We start from the raw sequence: 16789 nt of genomic DNA on the forward strand, positions 1-16789 counted from the left end.
GTTAAAGCCTAAGGGCATGTCTTCACTACAGACCTAACCTGAGTTCTTACTCAGGTGGTGCCCCTGACAATCCCCCCCCACCACTTCTGTCCACCCACAAAAACCTCAGACTGACATTTACTTGTACTTTCAACCTGGGCTAGCTGGCCCATTTAGGGCTGTAGGTTAGAGCCCTAAATGCAGCACTTCACAGCTTTCTCAAAGTCTTGTGGCGGAAGCTGAACCCAGACAAGACAGCGGTAATGCTAGCGAGAAGAGGGAAATATGGAGGAGACTTCTCCAATACAACAACCCAATCCACCCAAGGCATTTGATGTCAGATGGTTAAATTATTCTATAGCCTTAGGGTCTTGTAGATTCTGCTCTGCACTTGGACACTGAAATAGTCACAATGGCTACAGAGCTCTCTTCCATCTGTGGCTCACCAGAAGATCTCACCCAATTCTGGCTACAGTTGTTAAGCACAGCATGGATCACTGCAATTATTTTTTTATCTAAAAAACGAGAAAGCTCTGAGAAAAATCAGATTATTAGTTCACTACTCTCTGCACTGAGAGAATATAGTCCTGTTCAAGGTCACTGAACTGGTTGGAGTTTGAAAAACTGCCTCTCTCTGTAGCTACAACCTCTTTTACTGAAATAGTGAAACTATCAACCAACAGTGGGAAATGCAAGATGTTCACAGAAGGCAGACCAAGACTTTGGAACTTACTGCCAGATGAAATAAGGAAGATCACTAACTTCATCATATTTGGAGCCAAATGAAAACCCCAACTCTTTGCCTAAGCTTTTCCTCAATAGTACCCTCTCTCACATTGAACCAACACACACACTTCTACACTCAGTATTAAAACAAGTGTCTGATATTGCCTCTTGTCAGCAGGGAAGTGATTATGCTATTGTCATTTATACTCAAGACACTCAGATACAATGGTCATAGATACCAATATAAGAACTTGGGCAAATAGTGGATCAGGGAGCTCAGGGCCACAAAAGGGAAGGATTACTTCACAAGGTACCATATGTACTTATGAACTCCCAACATATCCTATCATAGTTTATGTTAATATTTCTTTAAATGTTGAAAGAGTTTTACGTTGCAAATCAAAGTGAATTTGTGTGTGTCAATACCGTTAACAGAATATACAAACTATAAAGGTAATGGAGAATTTATAGCAGTTACCTTAACTGGCCATTTCAATAATGTAATTTTTTCCCTTGTAAACAGTAATGTTATAGCTATATAGTTTGTGTAAATGGTTTTGAATGAAGGCTATATAGAAATGACTAACAGGCAGTACGAAATTGTATGTAGTGGTGGAAGAGTGAAGGAAATAAGAACACTTCTACTCCATTATTTGTGTGTGTAAAATGTGGCCACTTTGCTCATTTCCTTGTCTGCCTTCAATTTACAAATGTACACTTGCAGCTACTTTATGTATTACATGTGAGCTGTAGCTCACAAAAGCTTATGCTCAAATAAATTGGTTAGTCTCTAAGGTGCCACTAGTACTCCTTTTCTTTTTATGTTCAAAATCTTACTTCATCTCCTATTTCTCAACATAAGGGACTTCCATGCTTTTTTAATCACCTAATCAGTTCGGGGAGGTGCACTGCGCTTCCATAGTTTTATGTGTAAGTGATATTACGAACTGCTGTACAACAGAGTAATCTTGAATTATCTGAACTCAGGCCCCACACCTAAAGAGACTTTTACTTCACCTCTAAATTTGTATTTTTAAAAAATAAATATGTATTCATTTTAGATTTTTAAAAATATTTTTGATTCACCTGTCATACAAAGAATGTTAATATTTAGTTATGAAATGAAGCTACATTAGGCAACAAACTAGGTTCACAGCAATACTGATAGCACACAAACAATTTCTATCCCAGTTATGTTTTCATCTTCCTCTAACTGGTTGTTGTCAATTTTAATAAACGGAGGAATTACCTAGTTTATTTTTCCTTTGACACAAGTAGTTCTTATGTAATATATCTTTATTTTTCTGTAGCAAAACTGTATATTTAATCAGTGTATTTTAGGTGCTAACAGGGTTGGTACTTGGTCTCATTTTAAAAATCTGTTCTGAATTAAAGGGAAAGATACCCCTTAGCACCTGACTAATTTGGAACTATTTTTAAAGGAACTATTTAGTCTCTCTCGGATGAAAAAATATTTTGCTCTGGATGTTTTTAGTGAGAGATTTTAAGTTTTCGTTAAAAGAAAAGGAGTACTTGTGGCACCTTAGAGACTAACCAATTTATTTGAGCATGAGCTTTCGTGAGCTACAGCTCACTTCCGATGAAGTGAGCTGTAGCTCACGAAAGCTCATGCTCAAATAAATTGGTTAGTCTCTAAGGTGCCACAAGTACTCCTTTTCTTTTTGCGAATACAGACTAACACGGCCGTTACTCTGAAACCTGTCATAAGTTTTAGTTAGTATTTTGAGATAGTCAAAAATTAATTAAGGCTCAGATCCAAGAAAGAAATTCATGCAAAGAGACCCTTGTAACTTCATCCATTTCCAGTGACATCAATGGGACTCCACATAATCAAAGTATAGCCCATGTGGATCTTTTTCCAGGATCTAGCCTTAATGTTGTCCCAACTTGTCAGAGTTTTGAGTGTTTATTTTTACAGAGTTGGAAGGGTCTGACTTATGTCTGCATGGATGATTATTTTATTATGTGTTTGATGTGTATTTGTTAGTGGGATGGGCATTTTGGTACTTACTACAAAAGTTAGCTACATTAGTGCACCTTTAATATGGGATGGGCCACTTTTTATTTTTACAGAGTTGGAAGGGTCTGACTTATGTCTGCATGGATGATTATTTTATTATGTGTTTGATGTGTATTTGTTAGTGGGATGGGCATTTTGGTACTTACTACAAAAGTTAGCTACATTAGTGCACCTTTAATATGGGATGGGCCACTTTTTATATGTCCAAAGCAGGTAACCCAAAGCATTTAGTCATAACTGTTACAGGTGCAATCAGTTGAAGTTTTACATTTCAAATCTGCGAGTTAGTCTTCAACAATTCTTGGTTTTGTCCATCTTTATTTAAGATCTGCTGATATGTCCTCTGCCTAAGTATTAAAGCCTGTACCTTCACAGCAACAGACTATTAACAAATAGTAAGTAGATTTATTCTCTCTGTAACCCTAGTTTTTGAAGCTTTTTTTTTTTTATGCTGTGTGTTTCAGATATACTTAAGATAAGTTGGAACATTTCGAATGAGGATAATCAGCCATGTAGGGTTATTTTTTATTTTAGTATAAAAGGCATGTTAGTACTTTTGCTGGATTATCCTTTAACACCTTGTCTTTTTCAAATATTGCACATTGATATGTACAGCTTATAAATAAATTACTATGGACCTACTGAGTCTTACTCACTTGGGAAGTAAATTCCCTTGTAAGAGTTTCATTTTTAGGCAAGTTTTTTTTGGAATCTCTTCCTCTTGTGATGGATTTTTGGTTTTGGCTGTGTTTTTCCAAGAAAACATTTAAAGTATTTTTGTCTTAATCTGTTTTATATACAAAGGATATGTTGAATACTGCTTACTTTATCTCCTCATTTCACATCCACACTTGTGAAATCTAACTCATTTAGTGGAAGGAGATTCCTGTGCTAATGTATTTATGAAACAATATCTTACATTTGCGAGGGGAACGCAACAATCAAATAGGGTTGTTATATCACTAATTCCTATTATTCTATTTAGAAATAATTACAGACTTTTTAAAGTCTTATCCTCTTGCAATGAAGGACTTTTACTGTGTGCTTCAATGAGAAATTCTAAAGCTTCCTCTTTCAAGTTCTCATCTTGTCAACTCTGTAAGTTCCCACCACCCAAGAGAATATTAATTATTTTGTGTTAGTCTACAGTTCAAAAAACTGTAGAACTGCAAGATTCAGTCATTTAGGATTCATTTTAAAAAAAGTTTTGTTTTGTGTTAGAATAGTGTTTGTTATTCAGATTTAAGAGAAGTGTTTACAGTTTTTCTTCAGGGTGGTGAAGGATTTTTGCTGTTTTCTCAGGAAGTCATTTACATATATGACTAAAAGAACAGGAGTACTTGTAGTACCTTAGAGACTAACAAATTTATTAGAGCATAAGCTTTTGTGGGCTACAGCCCACTTCATTAGATGCATAGAATGGAACATATAGTAAGAAGATTTTTTATATAGATAGATAGATACACACACAAGAAGGTGCAAGTTGCCATACAAACTGTTCTAATAAATTTGCTCATCTCTAAGGTGCCACAAGTACTCCTCCTCTTTTTGCGGATACAGACTAACACGGCTGCTACTCTGAAACATATGACTGTAATTGTTAAATACCATGTATACTTACTGTGCATACATAAAAAAATAACTGGCAGACCTGTCAAGTCTCACTCATTTAGGGAGGAAGGTTCTTTGCATTAAGAGCTGGTATGTCACATTTGATGTTTCTATTCTGTGCTTCCAGAAGAGAATGGAAGCAATCGTCTCTAATTTCTAATATCCATTATTCTACTTTGAGTTATTTTAAGAGTACTTTTCAGTGTCTCTCCACGTGATAAATTTTGGCAAACAAGCACCACAGAGTTTGAATGATCTCAAGCTTCCTTTTAAAAATAAACCTTCCCCAATCATCGGTTAGGCAAATAATTATATTATGCATACAGTTAATCTATATGAACACATGATTGTATTAGCATCAGATTATCTCAACCCCTCTCAGCAATTAGTTAAGAACAAGACATAGGTGGATAAAACAGAGACTCCTAAGGGGAGGGGCCTGTCTTTACTACATTTGCACAGCTCTTCGTAAAAATTGGTTTGTCACGATTAGGGGCCTCTAGATGCTGCTGTAATACAACCAACCACCCGTCAGATCACATACCCAAATTCAGCCACTATCAGAAGACAAAAAGAAAAGGAGTACTTGTGGCACCTTAGAGACTAACAAATTTATTTGAGCATAAGCTTTCGTGAGCTACAGCTCACTTCATCGAATGCATTCAGTGGAAAAAAACTGAATGCATTCGATGAAGTGAGCTGTAGCTCACGAAAGCTTATGCTCAAATAAATTGGTTAGTCTCTAAGGTGCCACAAGTCCTCCTTTTCTTTTTGCAAATACAGACTAACATGGCTGCTACTCTGAAACCTATCAGAAAAGAGTGTTGACAAAAGTCTTAGCTAAAAGATGAGTCCACATAATTATAAATACGGGCATGTTAATACTTTATTGAAGTGCTTTCTCCGCCTTATCTTTACATGTTTGTAAGTGATATGTACAGTTATACACTAAACTCCACTACAGGAGCTTCAAGTCTCACATATGTGAGTAGAGACCTTCAGTAGGAATGGATTTTAAGGGCCTTTCCTCTCTACCCCTTCTGCAAAGGAGGATTTTCTTTTTTCGGAGCGTATTTCAGTGGAAAATTAACCCCTCCCACTCCCCCACCCCATGTTCTGGTGTTTTAAACTCTCCTTCATTCACCCGCTCACCCCGAGGGGAAAGAGGGGATTCTGCAGAGTAACAAAGACTCTCCCACCGTGTGTGCGGGGGGTGAAATAAAATCCCCTCTATCGGAGAGAGTATGAAAGGAGGCAGCTCTGCTTCCCTGGCGTCGCAGACTGTGAGTGGCCATTTTAATTTAAGGGCCTAGGGATCTGCTGCTCCTCCTCCGCACTGAGCCCAGCTCCGCTCCGCCCCTCCACCGACCGGATCGGGGAGGCCCCGGCCCGGCCTCGTACGGCGGAGACATCCCAGGCACATGGGGGCCGCGGGGAGAGGCCCCACATAGGGTGCGGGGGTGGGCGAGGGGCTCGGGGTGGGCGCAGGCAGGCGGGGGGTGGGCGCAGGCAGGCGGGGGGCGGGCCACAGGCACGGGTCCACAGGAGCCAGGCAGAAGAGGGAGGCGAAGGGCGGTTACCTATACTGGGCAGCAGCCCCGCCATGGGTGAATCCAAAGTAGTTGCCGGTGGCCATTTTGGCATCTTCCCCCAGCCGGCTGGGCACTGCGGCGGCGAGGCGGCGGCGGCGGTCGGGGCCATGGCGGGAGGCCCGGGGGGGTGAGGTGAGGGAGAGAGAAAGAGAGAGCGAGCGAGATCAGACACGGCGCCTCAGGCAGCCCCCGCGCGTGGCCCGCGCCCGCTGTCCCCCGCCCCGCCCCGCCCGCCCGCGCGGCGTTACTCACCATAAGTGAAGGAAACTACCGGGCATATGGGAATCATGAGTCCGGGCTGGCAGCAGTCGCGGCGGCCGCTGAACTCTCAACTCTCACCCCCCCTCCCTCCTCCTCGCCGCCGCCGCGCTCGCTCGCTCGCTCGCCCTTCCCCCCACCCACCTACGGCCTCAACAACGACGAAGTGATGTGCGAGCAGGCCTGGGCGATGCGCATGCGCCGGACGGGCACTCGGGGTTGATGGGAGCTGTAGTCCCCCTTCATCCGGCCATCGCGCGCGATGTCGCCGCTGGCTCGGGGGCGCTGGGGACGGTTGCCGCAGTGAGAATGTGCATGCGCGGGATGGGCAGCGGCTAACGGGAAATGTAGTTTCTCCCCTTCCGCCCCTCTTCCGGACCCAGAAGACGTAAAGGAGCCTATAAAGGGCCGCCATTGACGTGTTGGTTAAAATCATGCGCATTCGCCTTCCGCCCTTTCTTCTGGGGGTAACAGGTTTATTTGTTTTGCACCGACAGTATTTTATACGTCGCTGCATGTATCTATAGTTCCATTACAACTATTTTTGTACAAGTGCACATGTGTACGGTCACACATTATACACAGTATTAAAATATAGTGAGTTGCATGTGGCACGAGGTACAGATAGTCAGGGGCTATCCTCTATCACTGCATTTTCACCCATCTCCTTTCTATACAGACCCTCAGCTTTTGCAGGTCCCCCCCTGAACAAATTGTATTTCCACATGTGGGAGATCTGAGCAAATGAATAGTCACACCCTGATTCTGCAGTGAGCTTCCTATGGCTGCATGGAGCACCTCACAAAAGCTTACGCTCAAATAAATTTGTTAGTCTCTAAGGTACCACAAGACCTCCTGTTCTTTTTGCCAATACAGACTAACACGGCTGCTACTCTGAAACCTTTAAAATAATGGGGTCCTGTTGGGCAGGTGCAGGGGGCTACCCATGAGGCCCTGATCCTGCAAAATCTTAAATGAGTGGATCCCTTATAATATCCAGGTGGGGGCCTCCTGCGTCTACCAACACAACATGGCATGAAAGTAGGAGGATCCCTTTGCAAAGCTGAGGCACAAAGTCCGCAAACTACTCATTCCACTCACACGAATGAATGAGTAGAAGGTTCCTTTGAAAATACAGTCCATACTGTTGACCCACCATGAACAGTTCAGAGACAGTGAATATGATCACCTTTGTTAGGAAACCTATCATCCTAAGGTTAATCAAAAAACCCTAAAAGAATCTCCAAATATACAGGACCAAGTTCACCATTTGTGTAACTCTAGTCAAAGTTATACTTAGTAGGCTAGATGCATTTACTTCTGACTTATTGAGTACCATTCTGTTCCACCTTTAAGCAATCCCCTTCATTAGGTAACTGATCATTGCAAATCCCTGGAGATGAAATGAGTACGCACAAGTTAACTTTTCCCCCCTTCAGTGAGCAATATTGACCTTAAGACCCAATATCTGCAGCTCCTTCAATAAATTAACAAAGGCCTGTCACGTTGCACTCTTCTTAAATTTAATTTTAAAGTTGTCATTTAGAAGAATTTCACTCCTTGAGGAAGGATTTTGCTCTGTTTCAAAGTGATTTTTTAAAAAGCTGTTTAAGTAAGTCATATCCTTTTTAAATTATCACAGTTTGAGAGTATCTGTTATTAAAAAAACAGTGACTCCCAAATAGCAGACTTCTTATTGATAATTTTTATCATTTATTTCACTATGGACATATTTATAAAATAGGCATAACAAAAGGGAGGTATCTGATACCATCTGCATAACAAAAGGGAGGCATCTGCGCTTTTGATTCTCTATGCATCTGCGATAGTCTAATCACATAACTTTCCACACAATTATTAGCATACCAAATTAGTATTTCCACACAATTATTAGCATACCATATTAGTAATACCAAATCACTCCACGTAGCTTTGTAAGCCAATAGAGTAGCCTCATAAGAAGAAATAAAGATATGTACACCTCTTGTTATCTTTGTTCCCACTCAGGCAGAGTAGGGAAAGAAACCTGCACTGGTAAGAGAATGAACAAGGTGAACATAGGTGTTTTGCAAAAAGAAAAGGAGTACTTGTGGCACCTTAGAGACTAACATATTTATTTGAGCATAAGCTTTCGTGAGCTACAGCTCACTTCATCTGATGAAGTGAGCTGTAGCTCACGAAAGCTTATGCTCAAAGTGAGCTGTAGCTCACGAAAGCTTATGCTCAAATAAATATGTTAGTCTCTAAGGTGCCACAAGTACTTCTTTTATTTTTCCAAATACAGACTAACACAGCTGCTACTCTGATAGGTGTTTTAGTTTACATCTCAGACTACCAAAATCACCAACCTCCTGCAATAGATACTGAGCCATGGGTGAAAGTACTCTCTTGGATCCTCTCTCTGTGAAGAAAGCAGCTGGTAATTAGAGCCATTTAGTTGCTTTTTCTTTCATGTCATCTGAAGATCCTATCCTGCAAGATGCTTTACACAAGCTGACACCTACACAGAAAAATGCACAGAACTGGGAATTAAGTCATTAGAGCCTCAATTGGAATCAGGACACTTAAAAAAAAAAAAGAGTTATTTCTCCTCGAAACTCTTGACTTACCTAATTTTCCATAACTGGACTTCAGGTTTACAGTGTCTGGGATTCTCTTATTCACTCCTCTGACAAATGACCTCTGAATGTTTAGTTTCATTTTTAAATGACGTTGCTAAACAAGTCATCTGCAGGAGATGTGCAGACCTTGTGATACCACCTTATCCCCAAGATTCAACAAATACATTTGCAACATTTGTCTCTTCACAGACTTTTGGAGCTAAAAATCTGGAAGGAACATTTTCTTGTCTTATCTACAGTACTGATTTCTATTTCATATTTTATACTCATTCTGCACAAGCAGCTTCTATGTAGATCACAAGGAGTTTGTTATACAGATTGAGTGCAGAATATTTAAGAATTCAGCACTATAGAGCTGCACTCATTCCAGATGTAGACTTGGCCCTGGTCTACACTATGGGGTTAAGTCGAATTTAGCTGCGTTAGGTCAATTTTAAAATGAATGCATCTACACAACCAACCGCGTTCCGTCAACCTAAAGGGTTCTTAAAATAGACTTCTGTACTCCTCCCTGGCGAGGGGAGTAGCACTAAAATCGAACTTGCTGGGTCAAATTTGGGGTAGTGCAGATGCAATTCAATGGTATTGGCCTCTGGGAGCTATCCCAGAGTGCTTCCATGTGACTGCTCTGGACAGCACTTTGAACTCCGATGCACTAGCCAGGTACACAGGAAAAGCCCCGGGAAATTTTGAATTACATTTCCTGTTTGGTCAGCGTGGCGAATTCAGCAGCACAGGTGACCATGCAGTCCCCCCAGAATCGCAAACAAGCTCCAGCATGGACTGAAAGGGAGACCCTGGATCTGATTGCTGTACGGGGAGAAGAACCTGTGCAGGCCGAACTCTGATCAAAGAGAAGAAATGCTAATATATATGCCAAAATCGCACAGGGCATGGTGGAGAGAGGCTACAACAGGGACACACAGCAGTGCCGCGTGAAAGTTAAGGAGATCAGGGAAGCCTACTAAAAGACAAAGCAGACAAATGGTCGCTCCGGTTCAGAGCCCCATACATGCCGCTTCTATGAGCGGCTGCATGGCATTCTAGGGTGGGACCCTACCGCTACCCTACCACTGTCTGTGGACACCTGCAAGCGGGGAGTCTCACGCAACAGGGAGGAGGATTTTGTGGAAGAGGAGGAGGAGGAGAATGTGCAGCAGGCAAGCAATGAATCTGTTCTCCCTGGCAGCCAGGACCTTTTCATCACCTTGGAGCCAATACCCTCCCAAGATGGGATCCCCGACCCTGAAGCCGGAGAAGGCAGCTCTGGTGAGTGCACATTTGTAACTACAGTACAGGGTTTAAAAGCAGTAGTGTTTAATGTTTGATTTGCCCTGAAGAATTGGGATGCATTCGCGGCCAGTACAGCTACTGGAAAAGTCTGTTAACATGTCTGGGGGATGGAGCAGGAATCCTCCAGAGACATCTCCATGAAGCTCTCCTGGAAGTACTCTAAAAGCCTTTGCAGAAGGTTTCTGGGGAGGGCTGCCTTATTTCATCCTCCACGGTAGGATACTTTACCATGCCAAGCCAGTAGCAAGTAGTCTGGAATCACTGCAGCACAAAGCATGGCAGCGAATGGTCCTGGGTTTTGGTTGCATTCAAGCAACATTTGGTCTTTAACTTTCTGTGTTAGCCTCAGGAGAGTGATATCATTCATAGTCGCCTGATGAAATAGGGGAATTTTTGTAAGGGAACAGTAAAAGGACCTCGTTCATGCTGGGTTGTTTGCACTTGGTGAAAAGGGATCATCCCAGAGAATAGCCATGCGGTGGGGGGAGTGGGGGTGAAGGGATCATCCCAGAGAATAGCCACGCAATTACTACAGCCCGTGCTTTCAGGAATGTCTGTGTCCATGTCCTCATCACAATCATCCTGGCATCTCTTAGCCCAGTTCTGCACATACTCCAGGATAATGCACGAGGTGTTTACAATGCTCACAACAGCAGCGGTGAGCTGAGCAGGCTCCATGCTTGCCATGGTATGGCATTTGCACGGGTAACCCAGGAAAAAAGGCGCAAAACAATTGTCTGCCGTTGCTTTCACGGAGGGAGGGGCAACTGACGACATGTACCAAAAGCCCCCCATCAGGCATTAGGAGCTTAACCCAGAATTCCAATGGGCAGCGGAGACTGCGGGAACTGTGGGATAGCTACCCATAGTGCACCACTCCGTAAGTCGATGCTAGCTACAGTGTTGAGGACACACTACGCCGACTTAATGCGCTTACTAGGGACATACACAATCGACTGTATAAAATTGATTTCTAAAAATCGACTTCTATAAAATCGACCTAATTTCGTAGTGTAGGCATTCCCTTGTTGGGTTTCCCATTTTGCTGCTTGATGTAGCTACACAGAAGTTGCTTTTCCACATAGTTTAATTTTGACTGATTCTTCATGCTTATCTTGTTTTAAAGAGACAGTAATATAATCACTTCATTTAGATATGGAACTTTAACAACTTATTGTAAGAGTATTTTTAAAATATCCCTGTGGTGGTGGGGCGAGAAACTACTTTTAGAAAATTCTCTAGAGTCTTCCTCAAAATATCAGCGCTATTTGACTAAACATTGTTCCTCAGCAATTTTCTACTGATTAGAGTGCTCATAGTTCATATAGTCACCAGAAATCATTATGTGAACTATACTTCATTACTCACGTGAGTAGTAGCATAGGTGCTGACTTCTGCTCCCGGTTGGTGCTTGACCCTCCTCTGCCCCCAGTCCCGCCCCGACTCCACCGCTGCCCCGCCCTCATTCCAACCCCTTCCCCAAAGTCCCCACCCCAACTCTGCCCCCTCCCTGCCCCTATTCTGACTCCTTCCCCAAATCCCTGGCCCCGTCTCCTCCCCTGAGCACACCACCTTCCCGCTCCTCCCCCTCCCTCCCAGCAAGGCGGGAAGCTCTGGGAGGTGGGCGGAAGAGCGGGGATGCAGCGTGCTCAGGGGAAGAGGTGGTGGAGGAGGAGGTGGGGCAGATGAGGAGTTTGGCTGCCGGTGGGTGCAGAGCACCCATTCATTTTTCCCTGCGGGTGCTCCAGCCCCGGAGCACCCATGGAGTCAGCACCTATGAGTAGTAGCTCACAGGATCTAGAGCACAGGATGAACTGCAGCATTAGGCATCCTAAGACCTAGAAGAAAAACATTCCACATCTTAATAATGGGAGTTATAATCTGAAGCAAATCGGATACACTGTTACTTTTGGATAAACTCTTCTCATGGCAGTTTGAGCTGTAGCTGTTTCTGCATCCTTAAATGGGAGAAAAGAAAAGTGGGGAAAAAGTGAAGAAGTAGATGGGAAAGGGAATAGGCAAAGAAAAAAATTATTCAAACATATTAGCATGTATCTGAAAATATTTCTTAAATAAGGAAAGAGTCCTCCCTCATCTCTTCACCCGTTGAGAAACCACAAAAATAGTCACACTATTTTAACAAGTGATGGAAAAATGTTGTTGGGGGAAAAATAATAAGCATGATACATTTTAGCCCAAAGGGTTGTTAGGTTGGGTTCACTTTCATATGTTTTGTGACTACGGGAATCCATGTTGGTTCCAAGATGGAGTTTTTATGCCCACGTGAGCTATAAATTAATTTTCCCGCTCTTTTATTTCTTCTGGAGTTGTAAACAACTTCCAGTCAGAACTGGTTTTTCTAAGGGTTTCCTAGAAGGGGCTTCCCACCTTTTCTAAGGGGTTTCCCAGGCAAGTATATAAAAGACTGCCCTGAACATGGGCTCAGGGCTGTCCATCTGAGTAGCAGCCAGGGATGGTCACGGGTCCTACCTGCAGGCATCTATCCACCATAGTGATAGGAGGGCTGCTGTTCTCCTGGACGCATCATCTGCTGTACCCCATGGTCCCGAAGGAACAACAAGGGACTCCTTGGAGATCCTCTCCAAAGGCTTACCATTAGCTGGAGGACTGAGGTCCCAAGCAAGCGCTGTCGCTTCAATCCATGGAGAAGGTTTTTTTATATCTATATCTATCTATCTATATCTGTTTATAGGGTTGAGTTTGGGGGTAATCACTGTATTGTGTCATTTTGCTGTTTATTTCCCTTCTTATTTGTCCCCTTTGTCATAAACCCTTCAATACACTTTATTTGATTTTATCTTTATTGCTTGACTCCTCATTATTTAGGGTGGGAGGGTCCTCTTTGCCGGAGAAAGGGGCTCTACCAGATGATAGATGCTGGACAGGGAGGCCGAACCTAGGGAGACAGGAAGCATAAGGGTCTCTTGTTTTCACACACACACTCCTCCTTTGCCTTTCAGTCTTTTCCCCCTCTAACAGGGTGGGTTCCCTCCTTCACCCAAACTTAGATGCACCTAAAAACAGATAGGAACACAAATAGAAAGTGAATCGTTAATCTTGGTTTCCTCAACTTTGGGAATAGGAGGAACAGGAGCAGATCTCCACTTCATGGTGAAACTGAAAAAGAAGCAGTTTAGCATACTGTCATCAATTCTGACTGTTTAAGTTGAGCATCATGATACCTAGACAGGATGCAAATATCCGCTATTGTATCATAGCTTTGCATGATGTGGGTTTCCCTCCATCCCTTCTCTCCACACAAAACTAGCCTCTTTGGAAGCTCTCAAAATCATAGCAGAGCCAGCCTTGAATAGACCTGCAAGTTTTTGTACCAAGAGTGGAAAAGGTTTCTTTAAAAGATATTGCTGCAGGCTATTAAAAACTTCAAATCTAAAATGGCCCTTGTTTGGCCACCAGAGGTCAGGGCAGAATTTTCTACAAAAGAAGATGAATTTAAAATTTTTCACACGCATGATAGAGGACATCCAGACTAAGTCTGTCTTCACTCCCCAAAATGTGTCTTTTTACAGAGAGTTAGTTATCTTTCTGTAAAGTAACTCCCCCTCCACACACACCTTTTTAAGCAGTGAAGAAAAAGCCTAAGATGAGCAGTGCTAACACTCTTGTCACAAATACTGGTGATTAAAGAAAATGTGTTACCTCTTGGCAACAGGCCTAGGTGGTGGATCATAGATGTTACAGGCCAAGACGCCAAGTAAATAAAATGACTTAAACCATTCATTAAACCAAAGATAATAGGTTACCAGCATTTACAAAGTCTCAGTGCCACAAGAGTCATGAAAAAACCCCATGCAATTATCTTGTTTTATATAATTCATAATACAATTATAAAGCTAGTTAATTAGAATTCATAATGCATGTGTGACACACAGAGAACCAATCATGACACACAACTAACTGCATAGCCTAATTGTATCCTTCACACTTTCTCCCCTCAGCCCAGTTTGTTGTCATGGCACTTTGCATAGGTCTAGAAGCTATTTTGGGGTGGGGTAAGGTAGAAGAGTAGAACTAGAGCCTTCATTTGTAACTGACAAGTTTTTTTCCCCCACATCCATTAAAAGGTATTGAAGCTCAAAATTACTGAAAAAGACAAGTGCTACAGACAAAATAATAATGATAAAAATATACCTTGTCAAACATTAACTCTGCCAATTAACTCTGCCATTTTGGAGTCAAGAACCATGCAGTTAATTACTGCTATACGGCTAAAGGAGATTTTATTGGAAAAGTGGCAGTGTCATATTTTTCCTCATTCTCATCCAACTATCTAAGCATGCTGGCTAAAATTTCTCCCTTTGAATGAAGAGCAAAGAGCCAACACTGCAATATTATTTCCAGCCAAACTTGTAAGTGAAATTAAATGAAGTGTTCATGCAATTATTGAATTAGGAGAAGGGTTTACATCCTTTTAAGGAAATTCATGAAGAAGAGAGTTTGGACACAGAATACATCTAATATGGAAGACATTTTAAGGGTTCTGAAAGTGGAACTGAACCATCTGGGTCAGCAGTATCAGCAAGTAGAAGGAGGGTTTATCTTGCGGGAGTCAGTCTTCTTCCCATTTTTCCTAAAATGGCCAGAATCTGTTTCTTTTGAAATTTTTTTGAAATGTTTCTTTCTTTTGAAACAGGCTTAAGTAGCAAAACACTACTCAAAGGAACCCCTCATCATAGGGAAGTTTGGCGTTAGATTCCTCACTTCAACCAAACATTCCCTTCCTGAGGTTGCTCTGCTGCTTGGAACTATAGATACTAGAACAGATTTGGTTCCTGCTTAGGAAAATAGCCCAGGGGGCATGGATTAACTAATTAAGAACCATAAGGGAAAATCCTTGTCTCCTTTATTTATTTTGATTTCTTTTAGGGCCCAAGTCCTTGATTTAAAATATAAAAATAACTTAGAATGTGTCTATCATTCTCTATTTTGATTTGTGTTTAATGTCCATAAAAGTTTCTTGTATTAGGACTAAGGAATAGAAGCTGTTAACCCTTTAAGAGAGCAAAGTACGTTGGAATACTTGCAAATTATAAAGGACTATGCAGGCATTTTTATTCTAGTATAAGGGTTTGTTTATTAGGTAAAGGGTCTGAAAAAGAACACCTTCTGAACCCAGGCTAACGGGATTTCTAGCCTGTGTATGAAAAACTTGGGCATTCCAAGCTGTAAAGCAAGTGCAGCTTGCCCCTTAAGAATCTACAGCCTGCTTGTATCATCAGCCAGGGTGAGAATTTGTTAATTCATATGTTATCTTAGACTTAGTTTGTATTTTTGTTTAAGGTAATCAGCTTTGATTTGTTTGCTATCACTTAAAATCTTTTTGTAATTATTAAACTTGTTTTATGTTTTACTTTAAATGAAGTGCATGGAAAATCATAGGTCAAGGGACAAAGACTGTTTCATATTCCTTTCCACATTGAGGGGGAGATGACCTGCATAATAAATTCATAGTGGTTGGGGTTTGGACCAGGGCAGGACGGTACAGCTCTGGGGTCCTAGGCTAGGAAGCTGGTGGTTACATTGGCTGTAGCCTCTCTATTGTTGGTTCATGCAGGGGCTGGTCAGAGAGCCTACATGTAACTGCTACTAGGTTTGTCCCTACCTGTATGAATACTGGTGGATGTTTAGGACCGGGAGCAGGTCTGCAACTTGTCACAGCTCACAGCAGCACAGTAAGAGAGGGAGCCCAGGCTGTTGGGTCAGAGGGCTCAGTGGTACCCCAGTTCCAGGTGGCATCCTGGGGGGAACCCATCACAAGACCATTGTTAAATATTTGTTCCCTTCATAGGTATTTTTAGACTGTAATCAACTCACCCCTTAACCTTCTGTTTGTTAATCTAAATCGAGCTCCTTAAATCTGTCACTATAAGACAAATTTTCTAATCCTTTAATAATTCTCACAGCTCTTCGCTGAACCCTCTCCAATGTACCAACAACCTTCTTGAAGTGAGGACACCAGAACTAGACACATTATTCCAGCGATGATTGCCCTACTGCCAAATACAGAGGTAAAACTGTCTCTCTCCTTCTCCTCCTACTCAAGATACTTTTGTTTATACACCAAAGATTGGGCTTGCTCTTTTGGCCACAGCATTGCAGTGGGAAGCTCATGTTCAGATGATTATACACCAAAACCCTCAAGTCTTTTTCAGACTCTCACAATGCAGGACTATCCTGGGAAGCAGTAAGTATATCCTACATTCTTGGTTCCTTGATATATGCATTTAGCCATATCAAAATGCATACTTTTTGCTTGAGCCCAGGTTTCCAAGTGGTCTAGATCACTCTGGATCAGTTACCTGTCCTTTTAATTATTTACTCCTCCCCCACTTTTTGTGTCATCAGCAAATCTGATTAGAGATGATTTTATATTTTCTTCCAGGTCATTAATAAAAATGTTAAATAGCATAGAGCTAACCCTTCAGGACTCCAGGTACCCATTCCCTGTTTACAGTTACATTTCAAAACCTATCAGTTAGTCAGCTGTTAATTCATTTGATACATTCCATGTTAATTTTATATCTTTCTAATTTTTTAATCAAAATGTCATGTACCAAGTCAAAAGTCTTACAGAAGTTCAGATATATTACACCAACACTGTTACCTTAATCAAACTTAGAATCTCC

General features: G+C 41.9%; 1 protein-coding gene and 1 long non-coding RNA gene across 4 annotated transcripts in view; one reads left to right on the forward strand and one right to left on the reverse strand.

The window, feature by feature from the left end:
* The window catches only part of ZFR (zinc finger RNA binding protein), a 56286-nt gene extending 49959 nt beyond the window's left edge, over nt 1–6327 (reverse strand). For all 3 annotated transcript variants that reach the window (XM_073343678.1, XM_073343677.1, XM_073343679.1), the window contains exons 1-2: nt 6202–6327; nt 5938–6022 (exon numbers count right to left, since the gene is read on the reverse strand). In XM_073343678.1, the coding sequence (XP_073199779.1) occupies nt 5938–6022; nt 6202–6238 (122 nt within the window). In that variant the 5' untranslated portion in view covers nt 6239–6327. The remainder of the gene's footprint in view (nt 1–5937; nt 6023–6201) is intronic.
* LOC140911182 (uncharacterized) lies at nt 5493–16289 on the forward strand. Its single transcript, XR_012158847.1, has 3 exons — nt 5493–5640; nt 10018–10097; nt 16067–16289. It is a non-coding gene; the product is annotated as an uncharacterized LOC140911182 (long non-coding RNA).
* Nucleotides 16290–16789: the final 500 nt, after the last annotated feature.

The sequence above is a fragment of the Lepidochelys kempii genome, chromosome 5, assembly GCF_965140285.1.
Source record: "Lepidochelys kempii isolate rLepKem1 chromosome 5, rLepKem1.hap1, whole genome shotgun sequence".
NCBI lineage: Eukaryota > Metazoa > Chordata > Testudines > Cheloniidae > Lepidochelys > Lepidochelys kempii.